The 18015-nt window shown below is 34.7% G+C and overlaps 4 protein-coding genes across 4 annotated transcripts; 2 read left to right on the top strand and 2 right to left on the bottom strand.

Moving 5' to 3' along the window:
* Window positions 1-139: 139 nt before the first annotated feature.
* Window positions 140-4117, top strand: RPO41 (DNA-directed RNA polymerase; the record flags this gene model as incomplete). Its single annotated transcript, XM_071055331.1, has 1 exon — window positions 140-4117. The coding sequence occupies one exon, from the start codon at window positions 140-142 to the stop codon at window positions 4115-4117; it is 3978 nt and encodes a 1325-aa protein (XP_070910024.1).
* Window positions 4118-4537: 420 nt separating this feature from the next.
* MOB2 (Mob2p) lies at window positions 4538-5536 on the bottom strand (the record flags this gene model as incomplete). The annotated part of the gene is made up of 1 exon (XM_071055330.1): window positions 4538-5536. The coding sequence occupies one exon, from the start codon at window positions 5534-5536 to the stop codon at window positions 4538-4540; it is 999 nt and encodes a 332-aa protein (XP_070910023.1).
* Window positions 5537-6529: 993 nt separating this feature from the next.
* On the top strand, window positions 6530-9976 carry MIL1 (Mil1p; the record flags this gene model as incomplete). Its single annotated transcript, XM_071055329.1, has 1 exon — window positions 6530-9976. The coding sequence occupies one exon, from the start codon at window positions 6530-6532 to the stop codon at window positions 9974-9976; it is 3447 nt and encodes a 1148-aa protein (XP_070910022.1).
* Window positions 9977-10105: 129 nt separating this feature from the next.
* RIM15 (protein kinase RIM15) lies at window positions 10106-15229 on the bottom strand (the record flags this gene model as incomplete). The annotated part of the gene is made up of 1 exon (XM_071055328.1): window positions 10106-15229. One exon carries the CDS (start codon window positions 15227-15229, stop codon window positions 10106-10108), a length of 5124 nt encoding a protein of 1707 aa, XP_070910021.1.
* Between the last annotated feature and the right edge of the window lie 2786 nt (window positions 15230-18015).

The following is an 18015-nucleotide window of genomic DNA, read 5'->3' as shown; positions in this document are numbered from 1 at the left end:
TGATTCCCATTTTTTTTTTTTTGATACGATAGAAGTACCATTATAAAAACAAAGACACTTCTGAACTACGATACAACAATATTATCACAAATTACTTATAATAAGAAAAAAAAAACAACTATACAAAACCATAAATATAATGCTAAGACCTTATACCAAAGAAGTGTGCAAACTTTCCATCTGTCAAAGAGTTAGATTCATATCTTCAAAAGGTTCTAAATTACTGAAACCTTCTACCGAAACTGCTATCAATGATTTAACTAGAAGTAGCCCCGCAAATTATGATATCCTAAGACCTCAACCACTAAATCCTCTGTCAAGATTTGATAATATTGGCACCATTAGTGGAATGTATGAGAAATCTAAAACAGCAACATTGAATACACCTTTTGCTCCTTTCAATCAGTCACAGGCAGCAGCTAATGTTTCCATGTCTCAGACTAGAGATGTCATGCAGTTGTGGTCTTTACTAGAAGCTTGCTTGAAATCCGACTACTTTGATAGAGCTTACTCAATTTTAGAATCACTATACCAAATCGAATCACATAGGGCTGCCTTCATCGATGACTACAACATGTATTTATTGGCTTTTTGTAGACAGAAAGGTAATACTCATAACTGTCTTGAGATGACAGAAAAGCTTTTGAACGATATCAAGGTGCATTTTCCTTCTATTATGTATAATGATAGAACATTGGCCATCTTGATGCACCATGCCCTTTCTCATATCAATAGCCCAAATTCTCACCACATGACTGCTACGCAAATCCAAAATTATTTCAAGATGAATGTCAAAGGTAAGAGAACAATGTTGTCAAATATTGATGTTTTGTCGGTGGAGGATTTTAAGACCTTATATTTTGATTTACGCATGCTTGATGAGCAAGATATTCCTGAACTTATCAGGCCAATGGTTATAGAACATCCTGCAACTGAAACAGGACTATCAGTTGAAAATTCCGCTTCTGAAAGTGATCTCCAAACTCAAACTGTTAAGGTAGTTCATAATGACTCTCTCCATAATAGTAACGCTTCTGAATCGAAAAACGAAAAACATACTAATGACGAAATAATAGAAAAGAATGCAAGTGAACTAGTAGCTGTCGACACGATTGGTATGAGGACAGTCAGACATGCTCTAATGGGTCTTTCTTTTACTGACGAACAGAAACAAAAATTGACACAGCTAGACATTTCACATGTTAATAATATAATGAATTTTGATGAGAGTAAATCGATTGATTTCTTCGAAATGTATAAATCCTTGAAAAGTAACGAGGAAAAAGATAAGTTTGATGAAATGTTGAATGAATTTAACCATCAGAGACAAGAAATTCTGGAGAGAAGGGCTACAGAGGCTGCAAAGGAACGTTGGAAGTTTGAATTTGAAGAGGCTAAGGCAAGAGGTGACCTCTCGATTGAAAAATCTCTAAATACTAGATTATGGGAATGGTATAATGCTATGCTTCCACTGGTCAAGGAGGAACTTAAGAGATGTACCGAAGAACTGAATAATCCAAAACCATCAAAAAAAACTAGTAGAACTGACTATGCACCTTATTTTAAATTGGTAAATCCTGAAAAAATGTGTGTCATAACAATTCTAGAAATTTTAAAATTAAATTCAACTGGTGGTGTTATTGATGGTATGAGAACTGCAAGAGCTGTCATATCAGTATCTAAGGCTATCGAATTAGAATTTCGTTCCGAGCAGTTACTGAGAAGTGAAAACCAAACTTTCAAGGATGTGAATAAAAAATCACATGAATTCAAGAGGTATGTTCAATCAGCAAGAAAAACTTTCAGGTCCATACAATTAGAGAAATCAAACATTATCTGGCCTCAACATGTTCGTGCAAAGATAGGCTCTGTATTGGTTTCCTTTTTAATGCACGTAGCTAAGATTAGTGTTGAGGGAAGGGATCCAGTTACAAGACAAAAGGTTTTTGGGGAAGCACCAGCTTTTGCACACACCTACATTTATCACAATGGCTCAAAGCTTGGTATTATTAAGATACATAAAAGTTTAGTCAATAGGTTGAATGGTGAAAGATTATTGGCTAGTGTACAGCCACAACTATTACCAATGTTAGTGAAGCCTAGGCCTTGGAAGTCATGGAAATCCGGCGGTTATTTGTACACCCAATCTCTACTAGTTAGATCAAGAGACTCTCCAGAACAGTTAGCATATCTAAAAGCTGTTTCCGAATCTAAAGCTATTGACAAAGTATATGATGGTTTAAATGTTCTGGGCGAAACTGGCTGGACTGTAAACCGAAGTATTTTTAATGTTATCTCCCAAGTTTGGAATGAAGGTAAAGAGTTCCTTGATATTCCTGGTATACATGATGAACTAAAACTGATACCACCTCCTCCACGTGATAGTGATCCTGTAAAAATAAGACAATGGAAATTACAGAACAAAGAAATAACCAATAAATTCTCTTCTGACAAATCGGTCCGTTGTGACTTGAACTATAAACTTGAGATTGCTAGAGCATTTTTAGGCGAGAAATTTTATTTCCCACATAACCTAGATTTCAGAGGCCGTGCATACCCACTTTCTCCACATTTTAATCATTTAGGTAACGATATGAGTAGGGGTCTACTAATATTTTGGAAAGGAAAAAGGCTAGGACCCGATGGTTTGAAATGGCTAAAGGTTCATTTGTCTAATCTGTTTGGAGTCGATAAGGTACCATTAGAAGATAGAGAAAAGTTTACTGAAGATCACATGGATGACATCAAAGATTCTGCCGAGAATCCTCTAAATGGAAAAGGTTGGTGGAAAACAGCTGACAAACCATGGCAAGCACTAGCAACCTGTATGGAACTAAATGAAGCATACAAGTTAGAGAATCCTGAAGACTTTATTTCTCATCAACCAGTTCACCAAGATGGTACATGTAATGGTTTACAACACTATTCTGCTTTAGGTGGTGATGTTGAAGGTGCTACACAGGTTAACCTTGTTCCTTCTGATAAACCACAGGATGTTTACTCTTATGTAGCAAAATTAGTTGAAAAGAGACTTGACACTGCTGTCGCAGCTGGTGACGAGAAAGCAAAAATCCTAAGAGGAAGAATTAGTAGGAAAGTCGTTAAACAAACAGTTATGACAAATGTCTATGGTGTTACATATGTGGGTGCCACATTCCAAATTGCCAAGCAATTAGGTACGATGTTTGACGACAGAGCTTACACCCTCGAACTTTCAAAATATTTAACAAAACATGTCTTTGCTGCTGTTAGAGAATTATTCCAAGGTGCACATTTGATTCAAGATTGGCTCGGTGACTGTGCTAAGAAAATCTCAAAATCTGTCAGATTAGATGTGGACGCCAAATCCTTCAAAGATCTCGATAAACCGGATTACATGTCCTCAATAATCTGGACCACGCCTCTCGGGCTTCCTATCGTCCAACCATATAGGGATGCGTGCAAGAAACAAGTTATCACCAACTTACAATCCATTTACATTACAGATCCATTTGCTGTTAACCCAATCAATTCTCGAAGACAAAAGGCTGGTTTCCCACCAAACTTCATTCACTCCCTTGATGCCTCACATATGCTACTTTCCGCAACAGGTTGTGGAGAATCTGGGTTGGACTTTGCGTCTGTTCATGATTCGTACTGGACCCATGCTTGCGATGTTGATCAAATGAATGTCATTCTAAGGAATGAATTCATAAAACTACACGAAGTTGACTTAATTCAGAGGTTGAAAGAAGAATTCCAAGAAAGATATAGAAACCATGTACAGGTCTTAAAGATAGGTAGACAAACTCCTCTTGCCAAAAAGATTCTAGCATTCAGATCACGCTTATCCAAGGAGCTAGGGAATCATCCTTCTTTAGCCGATGAAATCATCCTAGAAAAAAAGAGGTACCAACTTCTAAACTCTACCGACCCATCAGAAATTGAACAAGGTAAGAACATTGAAACCAGTATTTCAATAATAGAAGAAAGCGGTGAAGATTTAACGAGTTTAGAATCTAGTGGCTCAGAGAAACAGAACATAAAAATAATCGCTCCATTAATTTTACCTGAAATTCCTCCTAAAGGAAATTACGATGTTGAAGTTTTGCGTAATAGCAAATACTTTTTCTCCTAGTTATAGAGTTCCGGAAAAAAGATACCATGAAACCATAAAAAATAAAACATATCACATTTTTATTTTATTTTTATTTTATACAGGCATATTTATTCGTTTAATTTAGTACATGTAAATAATTGTTATGAACTTAATTATTATTCTTTCTACAAATTAGTTTGCGTTATTCTAATAAAAAATAATATTGTCATGCTGAGCCATGCCCACACGCACATATATGCAAATATCTTGCAACTACAATATGCATTAGTTTATCGATTCTATTCTATTTATCTTAAATAAAAGCAGTAACTAACAGATTTCCATTTCAAGTGTGAAGACACCATTATGAACACAGTGACCATATCCAAATCCGAAATATGAAAAAAAAAAAACTCTTAAAAAATATTGCTTATGCATAACATCAATTATCAGAATTAATTAGGCTACAATAATCTTACCTTGTTTTTCAAAGTTTTCTATTAGAGGCAGCATCGGATACATGTCTCTTCTGTCGATTATTTTGAATTCTTTAACAAAGCTAATGAAGTGTGCAAAGAAGGAGTTCCAATGTGCTTCGAGAGACAAATGGACAATCTTATCAAAATGATGGTGATATATGTGTCCGAATATTCTAAACATCTGATCCATTATCCGTTGTACATCTTTAAAGAAATTGGGCGAGAACGGTACACCATTCTTGGTAGGAAATAAAGTTTTATCATTAACCTTGTTGTTTATCCATGTCAGAGCGAGATCGATATATTGCCCAGCTGGTAAAGAAACTTGTCTGTTATTGGCATCCAACCACAAGTAATCGGTGTGGGGACCGGCATTCATTGTCGGATACGCATCCGCTGTTACGTATTCGGCTATAACTCCATAGAACTGATTCAAATTAGTGAAAAACTCAAAAATGTTAAGAGCAATCCATTCACCCAAGTCTACGTACTTCGGAAGTTGCACAATAGTCTTAAATGACCCCTTTACCAGTGCCGTCTTCACAAAGGGTTCGCTCAGAAACATCACTTGCTGAGACCCAGACTTCTCTGGCGAAGCAGATTGTCTCCGTACCTGTTGTAACTCTTGTAAATTCTGCACCTGTGATTGTTGTGACCTCTGAGAATGGAATGGGCTCCCCCCTGAGTTCATATTCATGTTCATATTCTGATTCGTCTTCTGTTGTTGTATATTCTGCTGAGAATGTTGCACCGGTACCTGTTGTTGCGTCTGCTGAGTATGTACTTGTTGTTGCCTAGTAGGAGATTGCTGCCTCCTTAAAGACAGTTTTGAGTTACTATTCGTTGGGTTCGAGTAGATGGAATTCTGGGTTGGAGGCATCGGTGAACCACCAAGAGGTGAACTGTTTGTATTCAAATTAGTAGCATTCTTATTCTTCTTAGAGTTTCTTCCAAACGCTTTGAAATTGAAAAACGACATTGTATTATATTTTTGTTATAACGTTGATATTGTTTATAGTATAATTTTGGTGTTTTTTTATTTATTTATTTTTCCTTATTATCCCTTTATCTTTTTTTTTTTTGAATTTGCTGTTATTCAGATCAAATTAATTTATGTTGTATATCAATTATATGCTTATTTCAACTGTTGATATATCTGTTTCGTATCAATTTCAAGCATCTTTAAGATATCAGTGTATAAATCAATATTTGCTTTTTAACAATGATTTGATTGATTTCACAGTGAAGAGTGGAAAAAACCAAAAAAATTTACGGAAAGACGAGAAATCAAAATTAAAAAAAAATAAAAAGATATTCAAAAATTTCCAATTTCTTTAGAAACACCCGTACAGAACACCCAAATAATATTGTAAAGATGAATATAGAGACAAAGAGGGCAACTAACACATCAAAAACAAACAACAATATATATCTTCAATTTATAAGAAGCTGCAAAAAAACATACCACTCAGGCTTCAAGCCTATACTCTCATCAATTGAAAAGAACTGAAACGGTCACATGACATTGTAGTTTACTATTATAACCACATGATTGTTCGTATATATGTATAAAACGTATACAATGATAGAATATCACATGAAAATAACCGGGTAAACTACAAGCTCATTACCCGGCTACTGTGATACACAGTAGCCGGGTAATAACAATTTTTGGCCCTTTTTTTGGTTCTTTTGAATATTTGTTTCCGGACATTTAAACGATACAGAAAGGGCCGTAGAGCGAATTTTTATAGTGATAAGAGATGATGAAAGTAGGCTTTCAAGTTAAAGTGCACCAGAATTAGAAGCTGTATATAGTGTTAGTTGAAATGTTCTTTAAACAAATAGTTAAATTTTAAGAAGCTTTTTATATTTCTATTATTTATAGAATTGTTTCAACAACATCCCAGCATTCTGACACAAAGAACAGTAAAAAAGTGGTTGGTTATCAGGTTATACATCAATATAAATAATGTCTTCTGATGAGGACCTAGGATTACAGTTGAAAGGCCTGAAGATCACTAAGAAGGTGGGAGTTGAGCAAGCTGATGAAAGTGTACGACACGACAGTAATGATGAAGACAGTGTTGGTTACATAGATTATAGAATTGGAGATGGAAATGAGAGTGGAAGTGGAGATGAGGATGAGTACAGCCATAGCAACAGCGGTGGTTCATCGGCAGAGGATGGTAATTTTGGTTACATGGCACTAAATAACGATATAATGGGTACTAGTAGTGACGAAGAAGGCTCTGATGTATCAGATGTTTCCGATGCTCCTAGCGATCCTGAGATTGGAGAACTATATGATCAAGATCAGTCAAAAGACGATGACCAAGTTGGGAACCCATTTCGTGATCCTTCTAATGCCCAATCTGTGGTTAGTGTTGTGGATGAAGGGGAATTGAAGACATCTGGCACTCATGCCGATAAGGACTTGACTTCAAGTACTCATGTGAATGGGGGCAATGTAAAGTCATCTCGAGGTACAGACACTGATTCCGATTCAAGTGATGACGACGGCGAATGGCAAACGATGCCCGCTGTGGCATCTTATAATATATATAACAAGAGCGGTGATATAGAATTGGCTCCCATGATACAATCTACAGAAAGCTTTGTTTCTAACCATGATAGAAGTGGAAAAGGAGGAAAACAGAAAACATTCGAGTATACCAAGATGGCTGGGGAACAACAAGCGCAAAGATCCTATATAACAAATACCAAAACTGACTTTTTATTTAATCACAAGAAGTTGAAAAATTTAAACAACAGCACTACATCTATCAGGTCAAGTACAGTGTCGCTGGATGAAACGAGAGATGATGAATACGATGAGTTCGAAGATGGCGTTGATCCAGTTGATGATTTAAACCCCGAATCCCAACTAAATGTTACTAAACTATTATTGGATGATATGGAGAAATTTGCATACGCAGCAGCAGTAAATGTCCTAGCCAACCAAATGTCTACGGATTTGGCAACTTTATGTCTTTGTGTAGACATCAAGGCTCATAAAAAACTAGCAAAAAGGCTGCAATTTACACAAAGAGATATGGCTGCTTGGAAGACAGTCACACTACAGAGATTGTATGATCATTTAGAGATTAGTGAACAGGAAATTACCATGCTTGATAAATTATCTATACACAAGATCAAGTTAGAGGATTTATGTAAATGCCTCAAAACCACTCAAAACATTGAAAATCCTTTTGAACATGAGGTCAAAGATAACTCTAAGGAACAAGGTACCAGTGATGAGGAAAAAGACCCAAAGAGCGAAGATAATGTAACTTCTACTAATACTGAGACTCAAGATTTATCCGTGTTGAAAAAGAATGATAATACTTCCAGTACAGAAAATGGAAGCGAAAATGACCAAAGTTCTGATATTGAGAAGGATGACTATGACCGAACCTTAAATGAAGAATCCGAATCCGATAGGATCTCACAGAAGGGTATCGATGATGTAACGCAGAATTCGATATCGCTGCCAGAGACGTCCCATATTGCTCCAACTAATGTAATAAATCCAGAAAATCTTAAGGACAAACAGAGGCTTAATGTCGATGTTGCATGGACGATCATTTGTGACTTATTTTTAATTTTACTTCAAAACTCTACTTACGACTCAAGATCAAGAACATTACTTATAAAATTTGCCGATGCGCTAAATATTACAAAGCTAGAAGTCTGTGAATTTGAGAAAAGAGTTACAGACTCTTTGGACTTGGAGCAATCAACTGATGATCAAGTTTGGGATGAACAAGATCTAATGAAAGATCGTAGAAAGAAAAGGAAAAGAAGAAAACTAGCATATGTTGGACTAGCTATGGTTGGAGGGTCTTTGGTGTTGGGTTTAAGCGGAGGTTTATTAGCTCCTGTCATCGGTGCTGGTATTGCTGCAGGTTTATCCACAATTGGTGTTACTGGTGCGACCGGATTTCTTACTGGTGTAGGCGGTACTACAATTGTTGCTCTTTCAAGTACTGCAATTGGTGCCAATATTGGTGCTAGGGGTATGTCGAAAAGAATGGGTAGTGTACGAACATTTGAATTTTTACCACTCCATAACAATAGGAGAGTTAATTTGATTATCAACGTTTCTGGATGGATGGTAGGTAATGATGATGATGTTCGTCTACCATTTTCAACCGTTGATCCAGTGGAAGGTGATCTATTCTCCCTATATTGGGAGCCAGAAATGTTAAAATCTATGGGTCAAACCATCGGTATTGTCGCAAGTGAAGTTTTCACACAGACACTTCAACAAGTCCTGGGTGCAACTATCTTGACTGGTTTGATGTCAGCAATACAGTTACCTATGGCACTATCAAAATTGGGTTATATCCTTGACAATCCGTGGAATGTCTCGCTTGATAGAGCTTGGTCAGCAGGTCTGATCTTGGCAGATACATTAATAGGCAGGAATCTTGGAGAAAGACCAGTTACTCTTATTGGATTTTCATTAGGTGCTCGTGTTATCTTATCTTGTTTAATTGAGCTCTGTCGTAAAAATGGATTAGGATTGGTGGAAAACGTTTTTATATTTGGAACACCAGTAGTCAGTAAGAAAGAGGAATTGGTTATGGCAAGATCAGTTGTAAATGGAAGATTTGTAAACGGTTATTCTGATATTGATTGGTTATTAGCATACCTTTTCAGAGCAACAGCAGGTGGCTTTAGATCTATTATGGGGATCTCACCTATTGAAGGTATTGAGGGTATAGAAAACTTTAACTGCACAGAATTTGTTGATGGTCATTTAAGTTATCGTAGTAATATGCCCAAATTACTGAAGAAACTAGGTATCGCTGTTTTAAGTGAGGAATTTGCAGAAATCGAGGAAACTGTAGATCCCGATGAATTTAAAAGAAAAAGAAAGCTAATCAATGATGTCGATGCTGCGCAAAAAAAGCTGAATCAAAACAAGAAGTCTAATAGTTGGGTTCCAAAATGGTTGCAACCTAAAAAGTCCCAATGGCAAACTATGGTTGAAGAAGCGGTTGAAGAAGGTATAGATGTTTCTAACCCCTCTAATTCTGAACCAAAAATTCGTAAGAAAAAGGACGCAGCTCTGGTTGATCATGGCGCATTAATGCACGAACTTGAAGTACTGAAGCTAGCAATGAGAAAAGAACAAGAGAAAAAAGACCTAGAAAAAGACTCAAATAATGTAGAACTTTCTGCCTCTAATGATGGGTCTGTCAAGTCTGAAAATCATTCGCCGGAAAGCAATACTGACGTTAATAGTAGCCATCAATTAGAACAACCAAAAGTAAAAGATAATATGGCAACTCCTCAGACTCCTAATTCCTTCCAGTTACTAAGTGCCGGAAGAACCATTTTACCCGAGGATGACGAGATAAATACAAAGAAGTCTAAAGATGTCGAATATTATTTTCCAGATGATATATAACATGCATTAAAATTGTATCTATTTTATTTAGGTAATAGAAACTATTTATAATAATAATCATACAGCATTAGAAATGATATTCCAATTGAACGGAATAGAATCGTCGTCATAGACTTTTTGTCCAAAAAACTAGCATTCACTTTGAGATGCTAATGCCTCATCACTGTCACTCATGATAGTTGATTCATCTTGACTCTTTTTCAAAGCATACTTTGCTATCATATGCCTTATTTCATCAAGTACAATAGGTTTTTCTAAAACATCATCAAAGACCTTTGCTGCTACTGCTTCATGATAATAGTTTGTTATTGCGATAATCGGGGTCCTAGAGTTTATACCGTTGGTATGTTTTAGAAGTTTGACAATGTCTACAGCACCTAATTTCGGAAGTTTTAACGCAGTAACAATCAAGTCAAATTTCACTCCGCTATTAGCACGACTAACCAACTCATCACTTGCACCAACGCTAACAACTGTGCAACCCACACTCTCAAGATCCTTGGTTACTCTATATCTATGAATCGGGATAGGTTCACACACTAGAACATCCATTCGATAACCCAACTCACTAGAATTCGAACTTTTCCTTCCACTTCTTCTCCTATATTTTATGGAGTTTAATCTGTAAACAGCTTGTAATCTCTCTGTTTCTTCTGCTGAGAGATCACCTGAATTAGTTCTATGTGAACTTGAAGTCCGTTGCGAATTGGTCTGAGATAGTAAACGTGATCGTGTAATTTTAGAAGCAGTTGGTGTTGTCTGGGCTGTATTAAGTGTTGAAAATGGAGTTGACGGTGATAAAGGCGATTTAAATTTCATTGCAGGTGGTGATTCAACATCACTATGGATATTACCATGACCCAGTGAATATGAATCACGGTTATCAATTCCTGATGTATAATTTGAAGATGGAGTAGCATCTAAACTAATACTCCTTTCAGGAGAATAAGATCTCAAACCAAGCATATCATTTTTCATATTTGTTTTATTTAAAACCATCCCTACTGGAGGTGTACCAGGTCCAGTTAATTTCGAAACTCTTAATTTACCCGAACTATCTGACATGTATCCAACAAGTGAGCCAGAAGAAGTTCTTCTGTGCCTGTTTTGAGTTTCGGTTAAATGTTCATTCTTTAGTCGAATAATGGCATCTTTGTTGGCTTTATCTAATGCAGATAAGTTCCTAAAAGAGAAAGATCCAAATTCGGTCTGTTTCTCATTTAATTTACTTGACCTCCTGGAAGAGTCTCTTAAATGAGAAGGAATAGCAGGTGATGTTGGTAATCCGGACTGACTTGTTTTCGAACTTCCTCCTGGAGATATCGATTCTAAAACAGAACTCACACTTAATTTATGAGCAGGCGGATATTCATATTCATTCATTTTAATATCACCCAATCTATTTGACATTGGCCTGTAAATTTCATTATTATTTTTATCATCATCACCACCGAAATCTTCTAAAGTAGCACCTCTTAATTCAAAATAATCTGTATCCTCAGGATCTTCCACATTGGGAACAAAAGAAGCAGTTTCATGGTAAACTTGAGACCAATTTACATCCTTAAAATACGCTTGTTCTTTTATTTCTTCGGGACCATTCGCTCCCAATCTTTTGGAAGGATCTTTTATTAGAAATTTCTTAATTAATTCTTTAATTTCTGGGGCTACATATTCGCACTCTTCTTCGAGGTTTTTGAATTGAGGCCAGTCTATATTCCCATTTAAAATATTTCTGAAAACTTCCTCAGGCGTATCTGCATGGAAAGGAGGGTACCCAAAGACCATCTCAAACAATATACAACCAACGGACCACCAATCACATTGGTTATCCTCCCCCGTACCTTCTATAGTTTCTGGGGCAAGGTAATCTGGTGTACCAAAAAATCTTTTTTCTTGCTTTGAATCTTCTGGATTAAATAGTATCAGATCTGTGCTTGGTGAATTACTGGCCTCATTTATATTGAAGTTATTATCAGCGTAAGTAATCGAATTAGCTCTTAATTTCATAGGGGTTGATGTGGGGTGGTGAAATGGCGGTGGTGTGTTTGACCTAGAAACATCTATGAAAGATTGTTGGGATTCGCTTCTTCTGATGAATGAATTCTCATGTCCAGAATCCATACTAGACCTTTGAATTTTTTCTTTCATTTTTTCATTATCTGAAGCTCCCGAATACTCATTAGTTAATAAAACAGAGTGGAGGTTGTTCTCAAGTATATCCTGTTTTAGCGATGACCTCTTTCTAACTTTGGAACTGTTATTAGGTATACGATGGTCTAAAGCAATACTTTCAGGAGTCGACGCTTGACTACCAGAAAAAGATTCTATGTTAGTTCTAGATTCTGAACCACTTAATGTGATACTTTTTGGCATAGTACGATGTCTTTTCACCAACCCTGCTCTGGACAATCCGAAATCTGTAAGTTTTAAATGGCCATCGACGTCAATCAATAAGTTGTCTGGTTTCAAATCATGATGAATAATTCCATTTTCGTGCATATCTTGAACTCCTACAATTATTTCACACAGATACTGTTTTATCCACTTCTCAGGAAGACATCCCATCATTTTTAAAAGAGCTGCTAAATCACCGCCAGGTAAATATTCCATGACCAAAAATAAATTATCTTTGTTTTGAAAAGTTGCAAATAACCGAGCAACGTAAGGTTTATCACTTTGAACCATCATTATCGCTCTTTCTGATTTAACATTGGTTACTTGATTTTTAGCTATCATATCAGATTTTCTTAAAACCTTAATTGCAAAATAATCACCAGTTATTTTTTTCCTGGCCAAATAAACACTTCCGTAAGCTCCTTTACTAATTGGTTTTATGATATCATAGTCTTTTATAGAAGGGACCAATGGTTTCATATGACTTGTTGCTAACAATAAAGGTGAAAGTGGTTGATTACTTGACATAGATGCACTTAAATTTACATTAGATGTGCTCACAGAAATGTTTGCTTGATTAAAGGTGGGTGAATTTATAGTTTGTAGTATACTAGGCATAGATTGATGATCAGGTGACATAAAATCAGAATCATTACTATAAGGTGAAACCATAGGTGACTTCTCAGAGTTCAAACTAGGATTATTAGAATTGATAGAGCCACATAGTCTATTAACGTTGTGGTTAGGTGGTTGTGCGGAAGGTAGGGGAGAGCCTCTTCTAGGGGTCAAAGAAATACTCGTTGATAATTTAGGTAATAATATACCACCACTACTAGAATGTGAATGATGAATACTATTATTTTCACTCGATTCCATTGGTTTTTCAATCCCTTTTGGGTTATTTACTCTAGTTGAACTTCTACCGGAATTATTATCTGATGAAGAAGCACTTGTTACTGGAAGGCCTGCAATCAGGGTGCTAGCTACTGGTAGAGGTGTAGTATATTCTATTCTTTGCTTCGGAGTCAATGATCGAGACCTACCATTTGATGACGGAAAATGCAGGGATAAATTTTCAGGTATTGATGTAGATCCAGATTTATCAATATCATCTTTACCATATAATTCTGAATTAATAGTTTTGGAGATTGGTCTTCTCATATTTGTAGTATGGTCATGGCTATTTTCTGAGGGACTTTCATTATCTAGTACGGATGCTGGAATATTATCATTTTTTAAGTATGACTCGGTAAAAAGTCTTGGTTGCGGGTTTAGAATTTCGTTATTGTAGTTAGTTTGTTCCGATTGCATATCGGATAATGCATTTATATCGCTCTGAGAAATTACGCTTCTTGATATCGAGGAAGAAGCAGTTTTATAGTCTACTGGGTAATCAGAACTTTGTAATGGTATACTTAATGAGTGATTAAACTTCAATTTATTATTTTCGATTTGCTCTTTGATACTTTGTAAAACATAGCTGTTCACTTCATTTTTTATCCTTAAATTATAAGTCATAGAATTATCTAAACGAATAATTGCTTCAACTTTTTTTTTAATTAATTCTAGAGTATCATTAACTAGCATCGAAAGTCCCTCTTCTTCGATATTTTCATTGGATAAATCCAGCTTTGGAGTCCAGTTTTGAATATTTTCAATGCACGACTTAGATGATGGTGAGAATTGGTATCGAGATTCAGCATCTGCCGGATTCTCTAATTCTCGACGTTTATTTCCAGGTACCAATAATAGACCGAAATTATCCTTTGCAGGTAATTTCGATTCATCTTTCTCCTTATCAATTTGGGTATCTGAACTACTTGGATCTTCGTGGTATTCACTTGGGTTAATGCTGATAGCCGATTCACATAATTCAGCCAGTTCATCTAACACTGTTCTCAGAAATGCTTCTGATCTTTCAGCTTTTATGGGAAATCCCTTATATTCTATATTTGGGGAGATGTTACTGCTCTTTTCATCATCATTACTAATTTCATAAGAAGACTGATCTCTGAACTTATTTAACATTTCAAGTCTGTCCTGTAGATTGTCATGTAGGAGTTGTATTACCGATCTTAACTTATGCTCTGATATGCAAAGATAAGAGTGAGTCTCCAACCACCATGCTGGTATGTAAAGTTCACAAACTCTACACAATTCCAAACGAGGCATAGGTAGGTCGCCTTCACTCAAGATCATGTCACATTCTACACCTTTCAAATATTCAGCAAAAATCGTTGCTCCGAACCCTAATTTCTTTATAAATTCAGGGGGAAGAATATTATCAATTTCATTAGCGTGCCAATCTATGTTATATGGTTTTACAATCCACATAGTATGAGACGGCAATCCTGTTTTTGAATCATGAATCAATATACCACAGGCTTCAAGTGTAATCGTATTATCATTTTCGTTATCATCAAGCCGTACATCATCATCGTTTGCTATTCTCTTAGTATTAAAAGTGACAGTGTAACTGGTGTTATCATTAATGAGCATCATGTCAGAGGTTTCTTTAAAAACATTTTTATCTTGCGGACTACCTTCAATTAGATCTTCTATAAAAGTTGGGATAGGTGTCCCAACTAGATTTTCCCATGCCTGTTTCGTAATGTATCGTATCATTCCATTCAATTCTAGTTCTAGAATCATGCATTGGTTATTTTCAGTTGCCAGTCGTAAATATTTCTCGTAGTTCGAAGAGGATTGTGAGTTTGTATCATTATCAGATAACGAGGCATGCTCTCTGCCAGTTGTACACGTATTCTGGTTCATATTACTCTCATTTGTGCTTGTAGCATCTCCCATATCAATATCTTCATTTGGTCGGTGTTCTAATGGAGAGATACTGGACATGTTATAATTGCTCTAATATCCCTCTTTATACCTTATTTTAATGGGCCTATGTTATAATCTTCAGTGTATTATATTGGTCTTAAAAGAAAAAAATAAACAGTCTTTGTCGTTTGAAGGTAATTAAATATTCGTTAACTCAAACAGTGTATATGATTAATTACACCACTTTATTATTTTTGATCACAAATTTCCTCCTCTGTAATATAGCAATTCTTTAAACCTTTTGAATTGTTTACTGATCTTCAATCAATATCTTTTTGGTAGATTACTGAAAAGAGTATTGAGTGAGAGGAGAAAGAGAGTCTTTCAGTTTTATTGGTCCTGTTATTTCGTTATTCCTGTAAAATTTCCTAGTCCGCTAAACTAAGCTCCTCTCTCTGCCCCAAAGGACCAACCCCCCATTGTTTAGAGCAAAAAATGCAATCATCCCGTTTGGGGGGTTTTCAAAAAATTAAAATATAGATTTTTTTTTGTTAGGGTGCTTTCTAGCAAAATAGAAAGTCCCGCGGAAAAGTCCCACGGAAAAGTCCCGCGGAAAAGGCGTGCGAAAAGGCGTGCGAAAAAGTTCCTTCTTAATATTAAACTCTCTCAGCGAGCGAAGAGCGGGCTCATATGGGATCATGTGACTATATATTATAATATATATATATATATATAACTACGATATGTGAGAGGGTAAGAATGATTAATGAGGAATTAGTTATTATATAAGCCGTACCTATATGGATTTCTGCACCTTTTAAATTAGTGTATTACACATTTTTTCAATGAATAGGAAAAAACCACACAAGGACTATCAATAATAATAAGTCTTGTAATATAATAACAAAATCGTAGATGCCAAGTATTGTATAGTATTTCACTGTTTATTGAGATATATCTTATTCTTCGCCTTTTTTCTCACCTCTTAACATTATAGAAAAATTATCTAATATCATTAAAACAAGATATCTCGTAACTTCTTGATCCTAAGGTACTTCAAAGAGAAGAAGCTTGAAAATTTTGAGAAGAATCTTGAGAATTTGTGCAAATATACTTATTCATGATAAACATAATTCAAAAAAAAAGAAAAGAAAAAAATACACATCCCCTCACTTTCATCCTTTTTATTTTTATGGAAGTTGAATTCCCTTAAACTATCCAGTACACGCTAATAACTGAAATATTAGAATGAAAACTACTAAAATTAAAGAAAAGTAAAAAAGAAATAATTTGGTCGGAATAAATTATTTGCTATCCAATCCTATTAAGGTATACGATTCTAATTAGATAAAGTATTCCCTATCCCCAATTCCAATTGGTGATTTGACATTAGATAAGGAGCAAAAATTTCAGAATTATAGATAATAGGAATACAATAAGTATCAATAAGGGTTATACCTTGAACTACAATTTTGCTTTCAATTTACACTTCAATTCTTATCAAATTAGAGATAAAAACATTTGTTGTTCAAAGAACTAAAAGAAAATCTTTAGCAATGGTAGAATTCAAAAAATAAAAAGAACGTAAAGGATAGAACATAATAAAAATAATATAACAGTTAGGTTCATAAAGTGTTTTTTTCCTTTTTAGTGCCACATGAATTATCATTTACTGAGAAGCCATAAATTATTTATTACTTTTTTTAATCCCTTTTATATTGTGAGGCAAAGTGGGGACAAGAAAAATTAAGTGAAATTAAAAGTAATAAACTAATATTAGGTGATTTTTCGTTCATATTACTATAATATACTCAATTTATTATTATTTTTATATTTGTTATGCTGACATTGCTGTTAGATTATATAAATTAGTTACGATAGGTTAATATACTGGTATTAAAAATAATGATTATTGATACCAGTATATAAAGGTGATAATTCAAATTTGGATTATCTTAGATTGTATTGTATTTTAACATATATTAAAAAAAATCAATTTTGAATTTGATACTAGAATTATTAGAGATTATAATTGGGCATTCATTGATTATTATAGTTCAGAATAATTGTGGTTTCCCTTGGATCATTATACAAATATACAAAAGAACTAACATCTAATGAGCTCTTTACCAACAACATCAGTTGAATGGCTTACAAAACCTGAGCATCTTGGCATAATACAACACATGTATCTACCATTTACATTACAGTTTTATTGAAGATTCATTGGATACTATCTAACTTATTTTATTTTTTAATGTTGATTTTTAGTATTTCTAAAGACCAATTGCATTATTTTTACTCACGGGGAAAGAATTATTATCCATGTACAGAGCAACTATATAAGATTGGGTTATTGGATTATGTCTCTTCTTCCACTTGTTTTTCTTTTTCTTCTACTTATTTTTCATATTTACTGAAAAATGTCTTGCCATCAATTCCTATACAATAATTATCGAGTTTATAAAACTTATCAACATTGATGATGTGACAGAAGACGAGGAAAATAATTTTGTGTTGCTTAAAAGAAGCAGTTTCATAATAACAATGATTTATAATTCTGTTTTTATAATTTCTAATAATATATTATATATGAATTCGAAACTCATCATTCTTGTTTCTCATAGTTTTTTTATATTATTTTAATATCATTTCAAAACTATAATAGAAAATCGGGCAGCTATTATTCTAATGCAAAGTGTTGACTTGCTAATTGATTAACAAAGCCACTTACAAACAGAAACAAGGAATTATCATAAGGGAGAAGAAAATATCTAACAAAAATTTTTTTTACCTATATTTTACTAATAAAACAAATTGCAATATTATCAACATAGCAAAGCTTTTTAGTTCTATTTCTTCAT

The sequence above is a fragment of the Nakaseomyces bracarensis genome (assembly GCF_045282275.1).
Source record: "Nakaseomyces bracarensis strain CBM3 chromosome Unknown Scaff13_0, whole genome shotgun sequence".
NCBI lineage: Eukaryota > Fungi > Ascomycota > Saccharomycetes > Saccharomycetales > Saccharomycetaceae > Nakaseomyces > Nakaseomyces bracarensis.
The sequence above is the reverse complement of the archived record's forward strand: the minus strand, read 5'-3'. Positions and strand labels throughout refer to the sequence as shown.